We start from the raw sequence: 21,316 nt of genomic DNA, 5'->3' as shown, positions 1-21,316 counted from the left end.
GAGGCTGGGACAGAAGTAGGGTGGGTTAGAGGGGATTGTGTGGGTTTTCTAGGGGCCCGAGGGGGAGACTTACCAGCCTGGATGCTTAATTTGAAGGTCGTCCTGTGGTAATGTGTTGAGTAGGGTGAAAAGGCCTTGGTGGGCCCCGGAGTGTTTAAACAGCAGCCATTAGCGTAAATCTCCCCCAAACATAGACCCGAGACATGTTCTGTGCACACACACACACACACACACACACACCTCAACACACACACACCTCAACACACACACACATATGTTCATTTTATCACAGACTGAGGTGAAAGTGCGTCTCGGTGAGCCACAGCTTGTTTGGACATGTCTTTCACTGGTGCTGTCCCTCTGTCCAGCCTGCTTCGTTTTTAGTGTTATTTGTCTAGCTGGGTGTGTGTTTGTGTGAGCTGTGCTGTTTACGTGTGTCCATCAGCAGCCAGAGGCCCCCCAGCCGTGCCCCCTTGTCTGGGTGTGCGTTTCAACAGTGTTAAGACGATAGAGGGGTTGTATTGTGAGAGCTGTATGTTTGAGAGAGAGTACGGATGTAGGGATCAGGGCCTCTGTTTATTGTTTTTTGACTAAGATTGGCTGAAAGTGACCCTGGGTCAGAGTGCTGGCCCGGGCCAGCCTAGGTTAGATCTGCTCGGCTCTGGGTCACACTAGACCCCTTTGTGTACTCTCTGAGTTCAGGCCTGATCTGAGTGACAACCAGCTGAATAACGTACTGCAAGGAGACCACAAATGTGACATGTTGACCGTATTTGTCTTTTTGGGTCAAATGTCCTTGTTCTGCTGAGAGTGCTTGACAAATGCTTAATCCTGACATAATATTCCATTGTGTTCTACCTCCTATATTTTAAAACAGCCTCCTTGTTATTTTTGGATATCGTTTGCCAGAAGCAAACAGAGCGAGGTCTAACATTAGTGACCTCATCTATTCTGCGACCAGCCTTACATCACACTCCTGGAGCCGCTGTGTCTCATACTGAAGTAGGTGTTCAGCTGAGTAGCACATTACTGTATAACTAAATGCTCTTTCCTGCACTGATACCACTAACAAGAATGGACTCATTGAGTCTGCAGTCAGACATCTTGCACAGTGCTCAACTTGTGCACACACACATAAAGGGACACCTCAGCTAGGGGTAGGGTGGGTGAAAACCCAACTGGAGATATGAGCAGGAAATCAGCAGCAGATGTGGGTGTAAAGTCATGCGGATGGAGGCAGGGAAACCCTTTTGCTAAGAGTCCACCTCCTGTATTTTGGTCTTTTCTCCACTAAGCCTGAAAGAGAATCACTTTGAACCATCACACTGCTGTGCAACTGTGGAGCAATAAATGATCTCATCCTCAATAAGTCTCCCTGCAATGCAAGATGTGATAGTATCTCACACTAAAATGTGTCCAACTTCACTTTTACTACTTAAATGGCGAATATAATCTGGGCCCAAAGGAGTTTTGTTTAGTCTTTTGATTAATCATAGGTGTGTTTGGAGGTAAAATGAATGAAACCTTTAAAAGCCAGGTGTTCCTGCACCTGGTGCAGTGCAATTCAAATGACGGATTAGGCAAATTGTCGAAGTGAGTGTTTGCTGCCCGTCTCCCAATCCTCTGTCCCATCAGCAACTCTATTTGACTGCATATTAGAAAATGTACTGATAACCTATTTTACTGAGGAGAAGGAGTGTATGTGTGCTGTGAACCCACACATAGGCCCAATTTACTATCTGATTTAGGCGCCCTTTAAATATCAGGAAAATACTGCACCATCGACTTTAGACCGTTTTTTGTTAGTTGATGCAATCACATTCTGCTGCCTCAAGATCACAATGCCCAGATAACACACCAACTCAACACACTTAGGGGCTTGTAGATGGGCCCTGGGTTTCAATTTATAATTATTTAAAAGCAAATCCTTACATTTGAGAACCAGGAATCAGAGAGATGCATTAAATAACTTAAATGAGTACCTGATTATCAAAATAGTTGTTTAGTATTCAGACCAAGTGATTAAACATTAAGTTTCAGCTCTACAGGAGTAAAAAGCACGGTGGAATGAATCCATGAATTTGTACATTTAGCTCGGATGACTGTTGTTATTCACACTCACGACAGAGTTCATCCTCTGCTTTCTCCACACAAACCCATTTTGTTATTGCCAGAAGCATGAAACAAGACACGCATCACTTCCTGTCCTCCAGAGGATGTGGTCTCATAAAGACCCTCCTACACACATTTGTACTGTAGCAAGATATTAAAGTTTTAATAAACGATTTAGCTGGTAATAAGATGAGTCAGAAGTAGATGCAGTAGATGTGAAACACTCGTGGCTGATGGACTCGTTTGATGAAAGTTGTCTCAACTCTACACATACCAAACTCATACTCAGACAAGGAGGGGGGGAAAGTAGCAGAAGGCAAAAGCGGTGTAGGTTTTCACGAGGATTCCTTGGCTGCAGTGAGGCACTCGATTTATGTGTCTGATTAATTGCTTTTCATATAAATCACAGGTACGGGCCTGAGGCTTCGCTGCCTCTCTTGAGGTGTGTGAGAAAACAAGACAGAAATGAGGAAAGGGGGGAAAGGGTGCACAATGACAGAGAGGAACAAGGTGACAGTTATGTGTTTGAGTCTTTGCGTTGGTAATAAAGTTCACTCTGACAGCAAGGCCTCTTCTATCTGTGCAAAGTCTGTGTGGGCCTGAAAAGAATGAGTGATGCTGTGTCACCGAGGGAGCTCCAAGTGATAATAGATCCGTGAAGCATTGTGTAGCTGCGTGTCAGGCCCTGTGGAGATATGTGTTTATTTACTAGTGATGATTAAGGTTGTGTAATTGTTTACTCTGGGGCAGCTTGTTATTCAAGTGACTAATTTTCTCCTCTGCCTTGTTAAAGTTCAGTTCATTGGGAAAGCTGCACTGTGGAAGATTGCCTTCCTATAAACGGTGACCTCTGCACATTAATTAACACTGCACAACAACACATTTAAATGACAGAGTGCGTTCTCTCACTTTTAATGTACAGTCTCCATTTTGTTTTATGTGGCTGCCGTTGAATGCAGCTCTTTATTTCTGCGATCCGTCTGTTTTTTCTCTCGTCTCCATCTCACCCTCTGTCTACTGAAGCTCTTCCCCCCGTTTCTCCCTCTTTCCAAGCCCTCCCCTCTTCATCCCCGGCTTCTCCGTGCTGGGCCCCTCCGTCCTGGCACTCAGACGGCTCCTATCACTTCCATCAGCTCGCCTCAGTCTGTGTCTCAGCGACGTTAAATACCATCCCTTTACCCATCTGCACCTAATTTTCTCTCGTCCCTCCCCGTCTCCGTCCTATCTGCTGCTCATTTCTCACACCTCTGACGGCAGCCAAGTCTATCTGCTGAAGTTTGTACATGTTTCCTTCTTTCTGCACTTTTTTCACCCCCTCTGTCTCGTTTTCCGTCTCTCTAAACGAGCCTTTCAGAGGTCGTCCGTCATCGGCATCACCTCCGTATCCGTCTGAACATGCGAGTGCAGAAAGGAAGGGAGGATGAAGGGATGGTGAGGGATTGTATTGTGAGGGAGGGCTTTTAGAAAAGGGAGGAAGAGAGCCACCAAAGAGAGGAGGAACAAACCAAAAAGATGTTATTCGTCTGGAAAGTTTCATCCTCACGCTGGTTATCTCTAACGTGATTGAGGAGACACGTATACACGCTGAAAAAACATCATCACATGGATTCCCGGCCGTTCTCATGCAGTCACTATCACTTCCTGTGGCTCCTTCACACCGCTCGCTGAGCTAACAGCCACTCAGCAACATAGATTTGTAGAAAGAGGCCATTTCAACTCCAAGCTACTGGATTGGCTGTCACACTCTGCACATCAGTCTTCTTTTTCTTAAGTTTCAGGAAACCATTACTGCATTCTCTGTTGCTATAAGTAAAAGCAGAAAACACTGAGCTGAAGAAGAGCCAAAGGAAGCTGCAGGGGTAGCTGTGAATTACAGGGCCTTCAAGCCAACCTGGGGAAGGAAGAAATAAGAGGGAAGATAAAGAAAGTCAGTGGTGAGCTCAGTCTTCACTTTCAGTCCAATAAAGCTGACAGATGTGTTGTGGCAAACCAAGCTTTTCTTTCCCCCTCTCCTTTCTTCTTTTCTCTTCTCCGTCCAGACCACTAATAGCTGTGTCCTCTCATACTCCTCCGTCCTTCTCGTCATCCTTTCTTCTTCTCAGGGGGAGAATTGAGGAATTGTGCCTGTGCCACGACCAGACTGTGTCTCTTGTGTTGGCTACATAGACTTCTCTTTCTGTTGAAGCTTTACAGCAAAGGGCTGGATATGTCATTATGCAGCGTAGACACAAAACAGAGGCCTTCAGAAATCAGGCATCCACTTTATTTCTTTTAAAAATACACACTGATGCAAAGTGCAAACACACAAAAAATGAAACTGCTTTTCATCATGGAATAAAAGCGTATCCATAGTCCTTGAATGTTTTCATTCTTCTATCGCTTTCATTCTTTCTCTGACTGCTCCGTTCACACCTCTATTTCTGCTTCTCGCTTCCCTATATGCATCAAGGTTGAGTTGAAGTGCAGTGTCAGGGTGCAGTAACCTATAGCAGGAAGTATGTGTGTGTCACTGCTTCTCTACTGCTGAGCAGGTGTGTGTGTGTGTGTGTGTTCTGCATTTTGAGGCGTATCCCACTGTGTGTGTTGAAGGAGGCTATAGAGGTGAGGCAGAGTGTGAGAGTGTCAAGACGACTGCGCTGACAGTTGTAGAAGGCTGAAGGTTGTTGGGACACGGAGAGCATCCCATCAATGTGTGTGTCCATTGCAGCTACAGATGCATAACATTCCACCAACATCCATCTGTTGGCAGAAGCACTTAAAGCATGTTTGAGTCTTTTGCTTCACTCTGAATAACCCTTTGCCCCCATACAGCTTGTATCTCAGTTTTGGCCTATTGGAATATACAGGTGCATCTCAATAAATTAGAATATCATGGTAAAGTCTATTTCCAGTTGTTCAAGTCAAATAGCCCCAACCAAGTATTGTGTGCATATACACTACCGGTCAAAAGTTTTAGAACACCCCAATTTTTCCAGTTTTTTATTGAAATTCAAGCAGTTCAAGTCAAATGAACAGCTTGAAAGGGTACAAAGGTAAGTGGTGAACTGCCAGAGGTAAATAAAAAAAGGTAAGCTGAACCAAAACTGAAAAATAATGTACATTTCAGAATTATACAAGTAGGCCTTTTTCAGGGAACAAGAAATGGGTTAACAACTTAACTCTACACACTTTTGTCCATTTTTTAATTCTTTTCGTGTCTTTGTAAGTCATTTTGTGTCTTTTTTTTGTCATTTTGTGTCTTTTTTTAGTCATTTTGTGTCTTTTGGTGTTTGTTTTTTTGTCATTTTGTGTCTTTTTTTGGTCATTTTGTGTCTTTTTTTAGTCCTTTAGTCCAATATAAAATGTGATTCTGAATCTTTTTTTTTACTTTCAAAACACTATCATGCTCAATAAAGAATTTTAGTACACTGAGACATTAAACTGCATAATTTTCAATTAAATTCTGGAAAAGTTGGTGTGTTCTAAAACTTTTGACCAGTAGTGTAGATGGACATACTTTTCAGAGGCCAACATTTCTATATTAAACAAATTGGTTAAACAAATTGGTCTTTTGTAATATTAAAATTTTTTTGAGACACTGAATTTTAGTTCAGAATTGAATTACTGACATAAAACTAAAACTTTTATGACATTCTAATTTATTGAGATGCCCATGTGTAGGGATCATACAAAGTCTTTGCTTGGAAAATGCTTACTTTAAACCATAATTGAATCATTTTCAATTTACACTGAGGATCAACACTGCCATAACAATTTTTCAATTTCGTAGCTTGATTGCAGACTTTCTCGCAACTGTCTGCAACTGTTTTTAGCTTTTAAATTGCATAATCATTTTAAATGGCATTTTTAATTATTTATTTTTCTTGTCTGTTATCTTTATTTTGAATTTGTATTTCTGTACTGTTTGTAAATGTTCTTGTTGTCACTGTAAATTAGGGAAACCTCAGTGCCTTACCAGTTTTAATAAATAAAGTGTTATTATGTTTTCAACTTCTTGAAAAATGATTCAACATAATCTGAAGTTCACAATCACTCATGTTAACAAAAAAATCTTTCAAATTGTATATGTCATCTTCTGGCATCTCACACCAGACATGGAGAAGATTTAAGCCTAAAAGAGAAAGTTAAAAAAAAAAGTGAATGAGTTGCCATAAACTCAAAACTTCTCTAGTGTAAACACTCTTCCGGAATAATCTGATCATTTTTATCCATTTTATCCTTTCGGTTGTATGAACAGATAACACAATCGCTGTACTTGATATAATATGCAAATATCAAACCTGTTCTTTAAATTATTTAAGCGCTGTTTGATCCACACAACCCTTGTTTTGCAAAATATCTCCGTCAACGATATATGAAATACTAGAGAAGAGGATTCTGATCTTTATCAGCAAGCTTTTTGTCTTTTGTTTTTAACAAATCAAACAGTATTAAAAGCAATAGTTGCTAATTTTGTCTTTATTTATGCATAGCATCTTCCTGGTACACGGCCAGTAGGTGACTCGTGTCGGCACGGACGATGAGTTGCAGTTTTCTGCTCAGCATCACCTTGCAATGCTGGTAGCCATCGTTGTTGTTACTGGCACATGCTCATTACACAAACCAAGAATGAACTGCATGCATGCATGAATGAATGAGAAGATGACGTCATTATTTCTCAGCGCTCCATTGAACATGTTCGCATGGATACACAGTAACCAGAGTTTTAAACAAACCTGCATCTTAGAACGCATTTCGTAAATCTCTGTTTTATGGACCTAAAACTCAATAAGCATGTGGAGGACGAGGAGTTAGAAATACATTTTCGCCTTTCTGCTGAACCCCTTAACTTCATCTTGGCGTAGAGCAAAAAAGGGTGACAGCAGATGAAAGCTTGACTATGACTGTATCCCCCAAATTCTTCTGTTTTTCATTTCTCTGAGCTGTAAAACAGCCTAGTTCATTCTCATGGCATCCTATCCTGCATGTAAAAACAGGCAGCATATTTTCCATATAGCCCGACTGACAGATGGGTCGTGGTCAGAGCGCCAGAGATGGTATTTCCTTTGTCTTGCTTATTTTGAGATCACAATGACATCTGTGTTTTTTCTTCTTTTTCAGTTTAATTGTCCAGTACTTTTTGACCTCAGTTGTGTTTAAAACCAGCGTGTTCTTGAATGGTGGAGTCTTTGTCCTACAGTTTAATGTACCATAAATATTATTGTGTGTGTTGAGATGTTGCAGCGGGCTTGTTGCAGGCGTCTGCTTGTTTACAGAGCATATCTTGGCAGTTTGTGTTTGTTTGGTGCCGTGTGATAGAACACAGGTCTCTGATAATGGAGCCTCTTTCTCCACCTCCTTCTCTGTTCATTCAACCCCTCACTCTACTCTTTTTTTTTTTTTAAACCCTGCAGCTGTTTTCGTTCAGCTTGGTTTACTTTTCATCCAAAATGTTAGGTCAAATACAGACTTGTACCCATTTCACAAGCACACATTACAATATGCTGGTGTGTTTACATTTCCTGTTCAGCATCGCAGACAACATAACACTCCTGACACAGAGAAGCATGACTCAGACAAAGAACTTCCACAGAGCAGAGCTGGATCCAGGTCTCAACCCTGATCCTGAGCCTGAGGTCAGTTTACAACTTGTCAAACCTTTAACCCTTAAGGGTCACCATGAGTATCTGCAGATACCAGTCCGATACCATCTTTTCCCCTCTCTTTAACAACTAAGCTGTTAATAATACATTTGGATGGATGCACTTTGTTTAATCTAGCTATTCAAAACAAATATTATAATATAAATATTCTACTCCCGCACAGGAAGAAATGCATAAATAACAACATGCCACCTGACCTTATTTAACTTGCACATTCCTGTTTGCACAGCTCCTGCCCATTTAATTAACTCGAATAATAAATGAAAAAACTTTGTTTCTAAAAAAAAAAAAAATTGTGTCTACGGTTTATAATGTTTAAATATGGTTTGGATGTTGACGTTTTCTATTCTCCATATTTTCTATTTATGCTGCTGTTTTTTTTACTTGAATTACTTGTTTCCTTCAAATTTACTTGAAGTTTAAAAGTTACAATGAAATGGCAATGAAAATGACTTTGATTCTGGACAGTACTGCTTCATCTTTTTATTTAAACTTTGTTCACACATGATTTTTGATCGTGTGCAGACTGTGAGAGCTGGACCCTATAAACCATGTGACCAAACCATTAACGCCAAAAAAGCCAGACTAGTCTCCCCTTAAAACGTCACTATAGAGCGCATGTACGGGAAGCAAAATACAAGTCATATTTTCGTTTTGGACTGTCCTCCTCCACTGTCTTGCTGACGTAGTTGTAGTGTTTGACGGCGACGCATGGTTTAAATGGCGGATGGCACACTTGGGCGGGTCGAACAAAGGGTTGACTTTCACCCAGGAGAATGGGGTTCGTGTCCCGTTTGATAACAAAAGTAAATTACTTTTTACGTAACTTATGTTTTTTTTTAACGTAAGTTCATGGCTCACAGTTTGTGAATTAAATTCTTCTTCACGTAACTTATGTTGTTTAAATAACTGTGGCTCACATCACCCTCGTAACTACTTCACTTCCGGCATTTACATACATTTATTTACTGCTTAAACTGTCTTTTATAACGCCTTACCAGGATTTTTTTTGCCCTAAACCTAGGTGAGTGCAGTTTCGGTTTATTTATTTTACAAAACCAGCCTTTTTTATCAACCAAGAACCGTACGGGGCTGTATAATGACGTATGTGCTATTTTTAGCCGCCATTAACAAACTCTCAAATGTGTAGTTATGGGTGGTATTGACAAACGGTCTATTCTGTCGTTTATGTTGGAGATGTTGTTGAGAAATTAGCAAGGTGAAACACCAAGCGTAAAAAGCTTGTTTCAAACCCACTGGCTAGCACCTCTGACACTTTTGGTGTCAAAAGCTGCAACGGACAAATCCTACTCATTGTGCCTTTAAATAACTAATCAATCCGTTGATTGATTAAATGACTATAAATAGTTTTATCAGGAGGCGTAACCCTTTTAACTTTATCCTCTTCTCATTCCTCAGGGACAGTACCGGCCTTCAGACCTCCTGTGCCCAGAAACCTATGCCTGGGTACCAATAGAGCAATGCCTACCCCACCTGGAGAACACCCGCTACGCTCGATTCAACCAGGATCCTGATGCAGGTACGACTACATAACTCTCCACAGTTACCATTACTCATTTATTACCTGAAACTGGAGAAAACAGCATTTTTCTAACATGCTTACTTGCTACCGTGACCTTGTTCTTGGACCCTCCAGTTCTTGGTACACGCTGTTCTGGATGAACCCCTGAACCTTGTGTTAACATGTGATCAGGTTTCACTGTGATTGTGTATTGAAATCTGCGGGTTCGCTGTCACTGAACAGGGTTAAACAGAGGGCTTAGAGCTCCGATCACAAAATCTCCTCTCCCCGTGATCCTTCAGTATGGTCCAACACTGTGATTATAGAAGGACCGTGTTGCCATTAGATGAATAGCGATATTAGCAATAATAAACCGCATGCTGAAGGTAGACTGGCAGACGCCCATCAGGCTGGACTGGCGCGTTGAGAAACGGGGGCCAGAGAGAGTGTTTAATAGGGTGTAAGTGAGTTTGAAAGTTTTGAAAGGAGAATTCTCAATGTTTTTTTTGCAGAGGTGCAAAGCCAGAGACACATTTTCTGTCTCCTTATTTCTTAACTCTCTCTCTGCTCTCTCTCCTGTGTTGGTTCTGCATTTCTGTGCTCAAGGTGGTTTTAGGTGAATATGCAGTGAAATTCCTGCAGCTCCAGCAAAAACCAAACTGAAATAGTTTGCATCATGCGGCAGAAAGACTAGACACAGCTATTGTAGAATGACGAAAAATAAGTTTAAAACTGTATGATAGGAAATGACTGGTTTAAACATGTGCACATACCTACACATGCTGTTGATATTGCAAGTGCCTGTAACCTGAGTAGATGAGTGTACAGGGGCCAGCCATCTCCTGTTTACTCTTGCCCATTAATCTGCATCACCAAACAGGCACCAAACAGGAAAAGGCCAATGATAGACAGAATAGGAGATGTGAGAGGACAAGAATGTGATTGTTAAGCAGACTGGGATTGATAGACGGGGGATTAATAGAAGAGTAGATGGAGAGAGAGAGAGAGAGAGGGGCAGACGTGATAAAAATGATTTTATAGAGATGGGAAAAGGAAAGGGAGGGAGGCTGGTAGTTGTATGCTGGCACTGGAATAGAGAGAAGTACAATTCAGTGAGAGACAGACTGACAGGGAGGTGGAGACGGAAAGAAGGATATGTGAATGTGTTGAGACAGCTTAAGAGTTTGTTGTAGTGAGGTCATACTTGGACTCGAGGTAAAAACCAACAGAAACGATGAGGGTCAAAGAAAAGAAAGGTTGTGTGGCACGGATGCCTTTTTCCTCTAGACTTTTAATTTGCAAATGCGTATTAGTCTGTAACGTCTTAGTGGAATTTTCAAGGGGCTTTATCAATGGACATGGACCAAAATGCTCCTGGATAGACCCATAACCAATCAGAGCATTAAAGTATGACATAGCGGTCTGTTTTCAAGCAAGAAAAACACACTTGCACACTCACAAGCCACACACTCACAACAAGAGCACACTGGGCGAAATGGACCAAAAGTCACATCCTGTTATATATTTGGGCTGAATATCGATATACGATATCTATCCCGATATTTTATCGCAAAGTCAGAGCAAATGTTCAGTCAAAGTCAAAGCCAAATATGACATGTCACAAGTAGTTTTATTGAAACCGTTTATTTAAGTGAACATAAATACTGTATAACAACATGAGTACCTTTTTTTTTTTTTTTTTTTTTTTTTTAAATCAAAGCTCCATAAAGTGCACATTTAATCACAACTTTTTCTGAAATAAATATATTTATATGAGAAAAGAATAATGAACATTACAGAAGAACTAAATATGACAAACCCTAGTAAGGGCAGCATTTATATATAAAGAAAGAACTTTTTTTTTTTAACTATATCAATATATGCGATATGGTCTAATTCCAGATCACATTATCGATATATTTTTTTATACCGATATATCGCCCAGCCCTAGTTATTGTGTGATTTTGGTGAAATCAAATAATTTACTCATCTATCTGCACTGGCTCCAAGTTGCAGTCTACATCAAATTTTTTGCAGAAAGTTTTTGCACTTTCCTTATGCACTGCCTGATAGCACTTAAGTCCTATTGGACTCAATTGAAACCCATTACACTTACTCATGTGCTGTCTTTTGACTTGGTCTTTGCTTGTGTTGTGGACTCTCAAATATACGTCGCTTTGGATAGAATCGTCTACTAAATGACATTGTAGAACTGTAGAAATCGACACTTTAAAACACCAAAGTCCCTTAAGATAAGGTTTCTACACATTTTTTTTGTTTCTTGGCTAGCTCTTCTTGTTGACTCAAGTGGTGATGAATGCACCACACCCAGGAGAAATAAGGGCATTTAAAAGACCATTAGTAGGCTGGTCATTTACAACGTTGCCATTAACAGCTTAGCCAGTGGTAGGTCTGACCTTTTCTTGTCAATCATACCACTAATCCCTGAGTTGGCACAAATTACTGAGGACAAAGTGGTGGTTTCAAAGTTAGCCGTTCTCACTGTGGTCAGAGTGTGTTTGTCTGTCTGTGGCTCTTGCGGTGCCTCCGTTCCTGCGTGGACTGTTGCTTTTGGACAGTCTGGACATTATTTCAGGCCTAGCTGTCCAAACGGAGTGTCATTACATTTCAGCACTATCTGTCTTGATGGTTAGCTTTCAGGTCTGTTGCCAAGTTGTGTGGTGCCAGACTGTAGTGGTGGTTTCTCTTTTTTTTTTTTTTTTCCAGAAATACACCCATTGGTCAGTCAGTGGTGTGCCTGCTGTGTCATGGTCAGGTTAGCAGCATGGCACACTGTTGAGGCCTGTGGCCCCGGACTATTTGGCACTATATCAATGTGTGGCTTGTCAGTGGCCGAAATAAATACATGTTGCAATGTGTTTTTTAAATCCTGGGAAAGACCTGACTGCATGGAGTGGGAATCTTTTTTCGGAAATAACTTTATTCAGCAGTTTTGTGTGTTGTGAAATAGACTCTTGTACTCCGGCCTGTTTGCTCACTACGCTTCCATGAAATAGGACTGTCACACTGTTCTGTTAGTCTTCTACTGACTTTGTTTTTTTCTGATGAATAATGACAAGATTCAGCAGAATATATCAACTATATCAAGCACCTTTGAGCTTGTTTTCAAGTACAGTTCCTGAAATTTAAATAAGTAACCCGATCAATAGGGTCAGCTAAGTTTTTTCAAGAATGTGCAATAAAGTAAGATTTGTGGTATAAAGCTTGGTTAGGGTTAGGTTTAAATTAAGCCATAATATAAACTATTATTTAGGATAATAGGACAGCAACTCTTCTCAACCAATTAACTGTTACAATCTCGAAACATTTTACATGCAGGGTGATAATTTAACTATGTTCTAAATATAAAAACAATTTTGACAGAAAATTATGTTTAAAGTCATCATAAATTCCAACTCAGGCTTGTTTTTAAGGCCCTGCCCCGAACTCCCAGCCTCACCCAGGGGTGAAAGAGAATTGGGGTGCTTGGTAAGTGTGACCGGGTTACAGAGCTGTCTTAATGAGGTGTGTAAAGACGGCTAATCTAAAGTTTACACTACTCTGTCCAAAGCAGGCTCACATTGATTACATGCCTTTTGCTGACACATCGAGGGCCCTGGGGCCTCGTTGGGGCCTCGTTGTGGCCTCTCACAAATGTACATACAGCCTGTCCACACACACATAGACACATGCATTCTGCACAGCACATATGTATCATATCTCACACACATATAATCCAGTGTTTGCTTGACGAAGGAAGAAGTAGGGGCATTGCCCCTTCAGCAGGATAAACACTTGCAAAAATGTGTGACACAAGCAGTCACCCCGAGGACCCTGAGTGCGTCCAGCAGGCGCCAAACCACACGCACCAAATTTCATACTGCAGTAATTCCCAACCAGGGGTACTTGTACCCCAGGGGGTACTTCTGCTGATGCCAGTGGTACCAGGTGGTAAGACTGTGGAGCAGCTCAACTAATTTGAGAAAATAGAAATTATGATTTGATTAAAAGCATCAGCTATAACACTGCAGTTATGTAAGAGTGTGTAAAAAGTAGCTAGCAAGCAAGCACACAAGTTTAAACAGCTTTCAATATATAGTAGAAATAAATAGCTAAAAGTTATGACTAAACATTTAAAAAAACAGCCAAATGTAATGGATGAATGGTTGAAATAGCTGAAAGTAACGGCTATCAGCTGAAAAAAAAAACTTGTTCAAAGTACTAAATAAATGGTTGCAATAGTCATTGAAAAGTACGGACTAAACAATTCAAATAATTAGTTATACAAGTGTGGATAAATGGTTTAAATAGTTTGCTTACAGTACTGACTAAACACACAGCTAAAAGTATTAAACAGCTCAAAAGTAATGGAAAAATGGTTGAAATATTTAGTTTAAATGGATGATGGAAAATGGAAATTGTTGTAACGTCACCTTAAGTAGTAGTAGTAGTATTAGTAGGAGTATGATTGCAGACCAAAGCATTCTAAATATTTATGGCTCAATTGTATGAAAAATGCAACAATATCCATATTTATATTATGCATGGTGTTATACATTGAGAACATTCTGTACATTGGGAATGAATGAAGCTGGGGCTGTGGGGAACTTCAGACCAAAAAGGTTGGAACCCACTGACATACTGCATACACACACTACACTATGTTGCATTTATTAAAATGTCTAAAATGTTAAGATGGAGAATTCTCATTCTGCTGGACTTTCAGCTGATCACCTCTGAGATCTACAGTATCTGTGCTCTCAGCCATGCAAAGTGAGGCCATAACATTAGGTATGGGTGACAGTGCTCGCCTGACAGCACCCGCTCATTACCCCCCTGCCTTCTCCACACTGTTTCTCTTGCTTTTACAGTTTACACTTTCATATCTTGTCTCACTGTCAGGGCCACTTTGCTCTGCTCTTCAGGAGGCTTTCTGCTCCTTAGCCTGACTTGTGCTAATGTTCCATTCAGAGTGAAGCAGAGACGGATATAACTCCTCTCAGGTTTTTTTTGTTTTAATACTGGAGGAAGTTTTTTTCTCCCCGGATCTGCTGCACTTTTACGACCTTGAGAGAACTTTTCACTCATTTTAATAACAACAATAATGGTAATATCCTTTAAAATCCAATGCTCTTGTTGCATTCTTTATTTTATGGGCAGCTGCAGAGACTCGGGGTCAGATGGACGGATGTGTTCTTACACAAGGGCTTGAACCCGGGTCTTCCGGTCAAAGAGCAGCCTTCTTACTCACTACACTACACCACCATTTTGCCCTTTCTCTTTTCAAACATAAGCCCTATTATGGATTTGCAACACTGGGTCATAGGAAGTGGTCATAACCTGATGGCCTGCGTCCGGTGTTAAGCAAGTGTTTGGAAAGTTTAAGATGGATGAGAAGAGAGAGAGGAGCGTGGCGAGGTGTCAGGGCCCCTAGCCCCGGCTCTGACCCTCTCACTCCCTACCCGACCCTCACCACTCCTCCTCGCCCCGACCCTTGAACCCCCAACCCAGAGGAGCCGTGACCTCAGAGCGGCGTGTCACTGAACGTCCGGTGGGCCTGGCGGGAACGAGGTCTGGAGCTGCTCAAAGTGAAGAGGGGGCATCGCAGGAGGACGGAGTGAGTGAAGAAGCAATGAAAGATGTTTATGTGAGGAGCGGATGTTTGGATTGCCTTGAGTAGGGGAGAGAGAGAGAGAGAGATAGAGAGAGATAGGGCCTCTGCTCAGTATTGCTGTTGTGGTTAATAGACCATCTTAAAGCTGCTATCCATTTTAAAACGTTCACTACTTAATATCTTCACAAGGGGACAGTGGTGCCTTAGAGCGGTGTCACATTTGAGTGGACAAGTGTACCTTTGCGTAGCTGTTGTGTAAGTCGGCTGTCACGCTGATAAAGAACACGAGGAGGCACACGGCGCTCAGAGAGACAACGCTGAAGGCAGCTTAAGTTATTAAGGAAGCATCGAACGTTTAAATATTTTCACTTTCATCCCATCAGGACGCATTAATTCTTCATGGGCCAACATTTACGGACGTGTAGAAGTTGCATAACATGTTTACATCTTTTAAACCCCCCCCCCCCCCCACACACACACACTTACTTACTTACTTACTTACTGCTGATTTTCTTCATTTAAAAGTTTATATCAGGCATTCTTCAAATTTGTGACTCAGCAGTTTTTTGAGAGGGGGGGGGGGCGAGGGAGGAGACACAGTGGTTAGGGCATTGCTGTGCAGGGAAATGAGGCTAATAAATAAAATATGAATCCACAGGGTAGTTTGAATATGATAAGAAAGAAAGTTGAAATGTGAAAATATCTTTATGGAGATTGGGGGTGTAAGAGCTGAGGAGCCGCAGGGCTTTGTGTTTCTACAGCGCTCTTCTTTCCTCTGGCCTGCTTTCAGGTGATGTCTCTGCAAGTTAGGTGCCATAGTGTTGTATGAATAGTTGGGACAATCACTTTCTGTATATCTACATAAACACACATTACTATTTGGTAGGGCTATACTGAATTTCTTCCTTTTTTCTTTCTTCTTTTTTGACATTTGAAGCTCCCGTTGAGACTTTGATTGAAGCTTCAATTGTGTGTTGTCATATTTTATGATGTATTTTGACCTGGGAGATGTTTTCTAGCTCTTTTAGCTTTTTTATTCTAATAAATAAACAACATAATTGCACAAAATATCAGGAAAGGAAATATTCTTCGACCTAGAAGATTTTCTCATTTACCAAACTAAGACTAGATTAAGTGCCCCTGTTAGCTCAATGTGAAATACACTCAATGCAAACTTGACATAATCATAATAAAACTCACTCCACTTTTTCAAAAATCACCAACTCTGGTTCGGTTGAAATAAACCCTCATATATTGGCTTTACACAGTTTTTTTCCTTTGAGTTCTTTCTTTGCTGTTTCTTGCCTCTTTGTGAGAGACAAATTGCCCCCAAAAAATACCCTGTGATGTATTCGATTGCCAATAGACGATAGTCCCAATTCAAATCAGTGAAATCAAAAATGGAATTCTGAAACTAACATTGTTCACTTTCTTAACCCTCCTCTTATGTTGTGGGTCAAATTGACCCATTTCAAAGTTTGAAAATCTAAAAAAAAGTATTTTTTCATAAAAAGAAAAAAGTTAAAAATGAAAAATATATTTTTAAATCAATGTTGTGTAAAACCATTGTATTTTGTATGTAGCTCTTTCCAATGTACATAAAAAAATGTTAACATGCATTTTTTATGAAAAAAGAGTGAATTATCCTCATTGAACCATGAACTGTGAGAGGTAAAGAACACCATTGCACTTAATATTGATTGAAATGGTTAGTAATGGAGTTAATGATGAAATATAAACAATCTTTATTTTTTAGTTTCTGACACTTTTGGATAATTAACATAACAGGAGGGTTAGGTCACTTGCGTCAGAAGCTGTATCAAGGCGGAAAAGCAAGACCGACACGTGAAGATATCAACACTGAAGATGCACGTTTGTCTGGTGGAATCAGCACAACTTTATGAAATGGAAACCAAAGTCAGAAAATGAAATAGGTGAGGAGATAAAAGAAAGATGAAAACAGTGTGAAAATGAAAGATATTCCTTAAAAACATGTAAATTCCAGGGTAGGAAGACAGGCCGTAGTGGGTTTTTTGGGGTTGTAACATTCATTTATTGATTGATTTTTGGTTTTACAATTCTGTTAAGTTTAAGTTATTTTAGACAATATATTTTCAGTTTCCCCACATAAAAAGGAAACACATTGTTTTGCATCAGAAGTATTTATTTAATTGAATTTGACAAAGAAAGTAGAAGAGCACGTGTAGGTTTTTTTCAGATTTTTTTTCCCTCAAACTCAATAAGTTTAAAAAAAGAAAACAAAAAAATTGCATCCAATCAGGACTTGAGTGTGTCATTACAATCCTACTAGCACAACATTTGAATGTTGATTTAGAATTTGAATGTCAAGGTTATGGATGAAGATCCGAGGGCCTCAAACTTTTCGATACAGCCCTCATATTTTAATTCTCTCTTTTGTGAGACATTCAGTGATACTTTAGGCCTGTAACAGTTTAACTGCTCACAGCAGCAAAGACGGTTGACTCATGTTGCTTTTAACAAGTCTCTGATCACATCCAGCCGTGAATAGTCATGGTTCAGTCAAAGTGCCTTTGTAAACTGGGAATCCCTTTAAACATCTGGCACAAGAGAAAAGACATTTGTTTGTGGCATTGCGTCACAGTTTCGCAGCTTTTCTCTCTGTTGTCTTATTTGCCCAGTTTATGGGCGATCAGGTGGGATTTAGCAGCACTGTGGTGAATATTTGAGGAATTAGGCAGAAATATGTGCGCTCGCATCACTCGTACCACCTGGTTGCTCAGCTGTGAGCCACATGGGTGTTGTCATGGGGACCAGTAGTGGCGGGTGGGAGGCCCCGAGCTCTATTAATACCAAATCTAACTCGCTCCTGTTTGACTGATGTGTCGCCATGGGCCTGGCATGCTAGTCCGCTCCACAGCCTGGACTGAAGTTTATTTTCATCTGCTTTTCCTTAGCTGAGCCAGACCTGGGTTGCTCCAGACGGGCTGATTGAATGAAATGCGTGTGTGCAGAGTGGGTGGGGGATGTACACTTTAGAAGGTTGGCATGAATTTAAAATTTTAGGCATTTTGCAATTGGTTTAAGAGCAGATTTCTTGGAGAAGACGAGCTGTGGAGAGACATAAAAGTATTTTTAAGAGGGCAGTTTTGTCACATTTCCACTGCACACCACAGCTCTACTCAACTCGTTGTTTTTCCATCAGCAAAACTTTTGGATAGTACCTAGTCAGGGATGCTTTGTTAACCGATCATTAACTGACATGATTAGCATCTTCTATGCTCTGGTGCTGTGGTTGCAACTGTTACCCAATGTAACCTTGGCTTGAGTCTGTCGACCAATCAGAGGCTGTATAGCCTTTCTTTTACCATTCAACAAACTTTTTCATAAAAATAATTTAAACTATTTTAAATAAACTACTATATAAACTATTTAACTGATTGCATTGATCGGTCAAAATTAGTGGTCAACCGATACAGATTTTTTAAGGCCAATAACGATTATTTTGACATCAATCTTAACCAATCCCTGATATGTGCTGCTGATTTTTTTAGGGCCAATTCTTGAAGCCGATATTGCCTTTTCCCCCTCCATTTACATGATAAGAATGACACAATGATAACAAATGTTACACAAGTCTCAATTTAAACATTTTTTTTTAAATTTGAAGCATCCTTCATTTTTTTGTATACACTCAACTCAGATTTTTAACTAATGGCAACCCACAAAACTACACTATACACTACGCCATACAGCTGACAAAGTACAGATGTTCCTCTGTTTGTCTGCAGATGAAAGAATTTAGAGTGTCCCTTTGAAGTCACAGCAGTTTAAAGATATTTTCATACTGCGTTTCTGCAAAAGTGCTGCAAAAATGTCGCAACGAGCTCTGCCGTCATTTCAACTTAGGACATTCATACTGATCCTGATACATATGGGCGTCTGTGACTTCACATTGCAATCCGACTTTGCAGAACAAAGTGGCAGGGGACGTAGTGCCCTGTAATAGAACAGCAATAAGTGACAGCAGCAGCAGTGAATTCAAAACACAATAATGGTAGAAGAACTGCCCGTTGTGCTGTTTGTCGCTGTAGAAATTCTACATACTCAAGCGAAGTTGTTCTGCATTTTACCTAACATGATTCGATTACTGTCGGACTCAAGTCAGAGGTGTGTTTCGGATGATACAGTCCACTTCCTTTGGCGTACAAATAAAGTATGTCACATATTTTCTGTCTTGCCGGCTCCGCTGGTTCACATTGATTCCGCCTCAAACAGTCTCGCCAATTTAACGTCTCTGTTACTACCTCCAAAGGCGGTACAGAGCCGGGATCACTTGGTCCTCCCATTACGTCTCTGGAGCGTTCAGATCGAAGACAAAACGTTATGTGGAAATGAGGCATTACAGTGACTTGAGCAGAGATCTATTGGGGATGAGATACATCAATTCAGTGAACGACAGCAAATAAGGACTCCTAATTCTGACTGAAATGAAAGCTGATTAGAGCTCATGAAGGGTTTTACGACCCACTTGCCCTCACACATAATGTGCAGTATATTTGGGTTACGTTGGCCTAGTAAAGACTCTCTGCTGTGCTCCTCTTGGCTCAACCCTCCCACTCCTGGAGGCAGCGGTTTAGTGTCAGAGCAAGGGTCATCGTTTTTTTTTATTCCTTTTTCCATCTGACTCTCCAGAGGACCATTCATAGCTGCTGAACACGCACACTTTTGAGATTAGCATTGTTTTCACTGGTCTAATGGGAGCTGGCAGTGTATGACACAGGACCCTAATGAAATGCTGAGATTGGCAAGCCAGCAGGGAGCAAGGCCCCGTAAACAAGCCAACTAACTAGCCTACTCACGCACCACCGTCACTCCAGGTTTAGGGCATAAAGGAATTAGAGCTCGGGGGGGAAAAATGCCTTCTGCTCCTCCAACAACTTCTCGGAATAATGGCGTATCCTGGCCAAGTCACTCAGAGGTTAACTCATAAGAATGAGGGGAAATAAGGACAATGCTTATTGTGCTTGATGTGTCCGTACTGCTCCTTATTCTGTTCTCATTTTTTTTGTGTTTAGGAGATGCCCGGGTGCTGAAGGATGTGGGCAGAGCTCTGGTGCTGTACAGGAGGTCCGTGATGCCCTACGCCGCTTACTCACGCAAACGCAAAGGCTCCAGCGACGAGACGGAGGTGCAGCAGTACGCCAGCTTGGTTGGCCAGGACTGTGCAGAGAGGATCTTGCTTTACCGCGCCTAAATGTACAGCGTCACACCACTGCACCTTTTCATATACGTGAATACACACCTCCCAGCAATGGTCCGTCTGTTTCTGTTAGTGTATGCATGTCTGTGTGTCTCCTCACTGTCTGTGAAAGTGCTTTCTGCTGCCGCTCCCTGTAGTCTCACCGTGCTTAGCTCTACACAGGCTGGACAACGATGCAGTAGCCACTCACTATCTGTATGTATGTATGTACTATATGTATGTATCCATTCACCCATTGGCCTCATTCATCAGTTAATCACATTTATTTTAAGTAAAATTTTATTCATTAATGAAACCTGCAGCATCCATCCATCCTCACTTTCTTTCTTTCTTTCTTCTGCGTCCTTTTGTTTGATTTGACATTCATTCAACACTCCTTCTGATTTTTCATCCTCAATCATGTATTGCTTATCTCTCTGAGACCCAACATTACTGTCTTAAGAGGTGATAGCGGGCTCGGTTTTAGCTCGAGCTAGAGTATTATTATTTAATATAAGATATTGTTATCATATGAAAGCAGAAGGAATCCATTGGTGCTAATGATGTCATGCCAGAGACCCTAGGGCATTCAGAGGACGTATGGCTTTACTACACAATAATAAATAATTTGCAGAATTTTAACTGTATGTACCTTTTTGTGACTGAATTGGTTGACTGAATAACTACCCCTTAGTACATTAATGTAGATAGGGGACAGAAACAGACTACTGTAACCCTATTTCCAGTCGGGCTAATTATTTACCTCAAGGTACCTTTTTGAGGGCCGTAAAGTTACATATATGCTCCCAAGCCAATGACAAGGCAACAACAGCTGTGTAAGAAGGTCCCAGTGACAAGCCATTTTACCCCTAAAGGTACAAATTCAGCACATTATTCCTGACAGTGTACGTATATTGACAATTAGAGGTTTCCAGGACAGAATTATTCACCAAAATATGCTATTCTTGCAGAATTCTCCAAATGTTAAACGTTTTTGATACCAAATCACAACATGGATATTTCTTTGGTATTTCTCAAGTTCTCGTTGTCTTAAGATGGTATTTTGGAGAAGTTTTTGACTATTTTTTATTGATTTTCGAATGGTAAACTGAAACTAAAACTTACATTTAGAACAAAATCTGTGTTTAACAAAAAAAAAAAAAGAGGTATCAACCTATAAATTGCTGCAACAACAAGCATTGGGG

At 40.7% G+C, this 21,316-nt stretch overlaps 1 protein-coding gene across 4 annotated transcripts in view; it reads left to right on the top strand.

Moving 5' to 3' along the window:
• The window catches only part of LOC131993362 (arginyl-tRNA--protein transferase 1), an 81,185-nt gene extending 60,370 nt beyond the window's left edge, over positions 1–20,815 (top strand). For all 4 annotated transcript variants that reach the window (XM_059359232.1, XM_059359231.1, XM_059359230.1 and 1 more), the window contains 2 exons: positions 9,174–9,294; positions 19,948–20,815. In XM_059359232.1, coding sequence (XP_059215215.1) covers positions 9,174–9,294; positions 19,948–20,126 — 300 coding nt within the window. In that variant the 3' untranslated portion in view covers positions 20,127–20,815. The remainder of the gene's footprint in view (positions 1–9,173; positions 9,295–19,947) is intronic.
• Positions 20,816–21,316: the final 501 nt, after the last annotated feature.

Source organism: Centropristis striata, chromosome 20, assembly GCF_030273125.1.
Source record: "Centropristis striata isolate RG_2023a ecotype Rhode Island chromosome 20, C.striata_1.0, whole genome shotgun sequence".
Classification (NCBI taxonomy): Eukaryota; Metazoa; Chordata; class Actinopteri; order Perciformes; family Serranidae; genus Centropristis; species Centropristis striata.
This window is presented reverse-complemented; position numbering and strand designations above follow the sequence as displayed.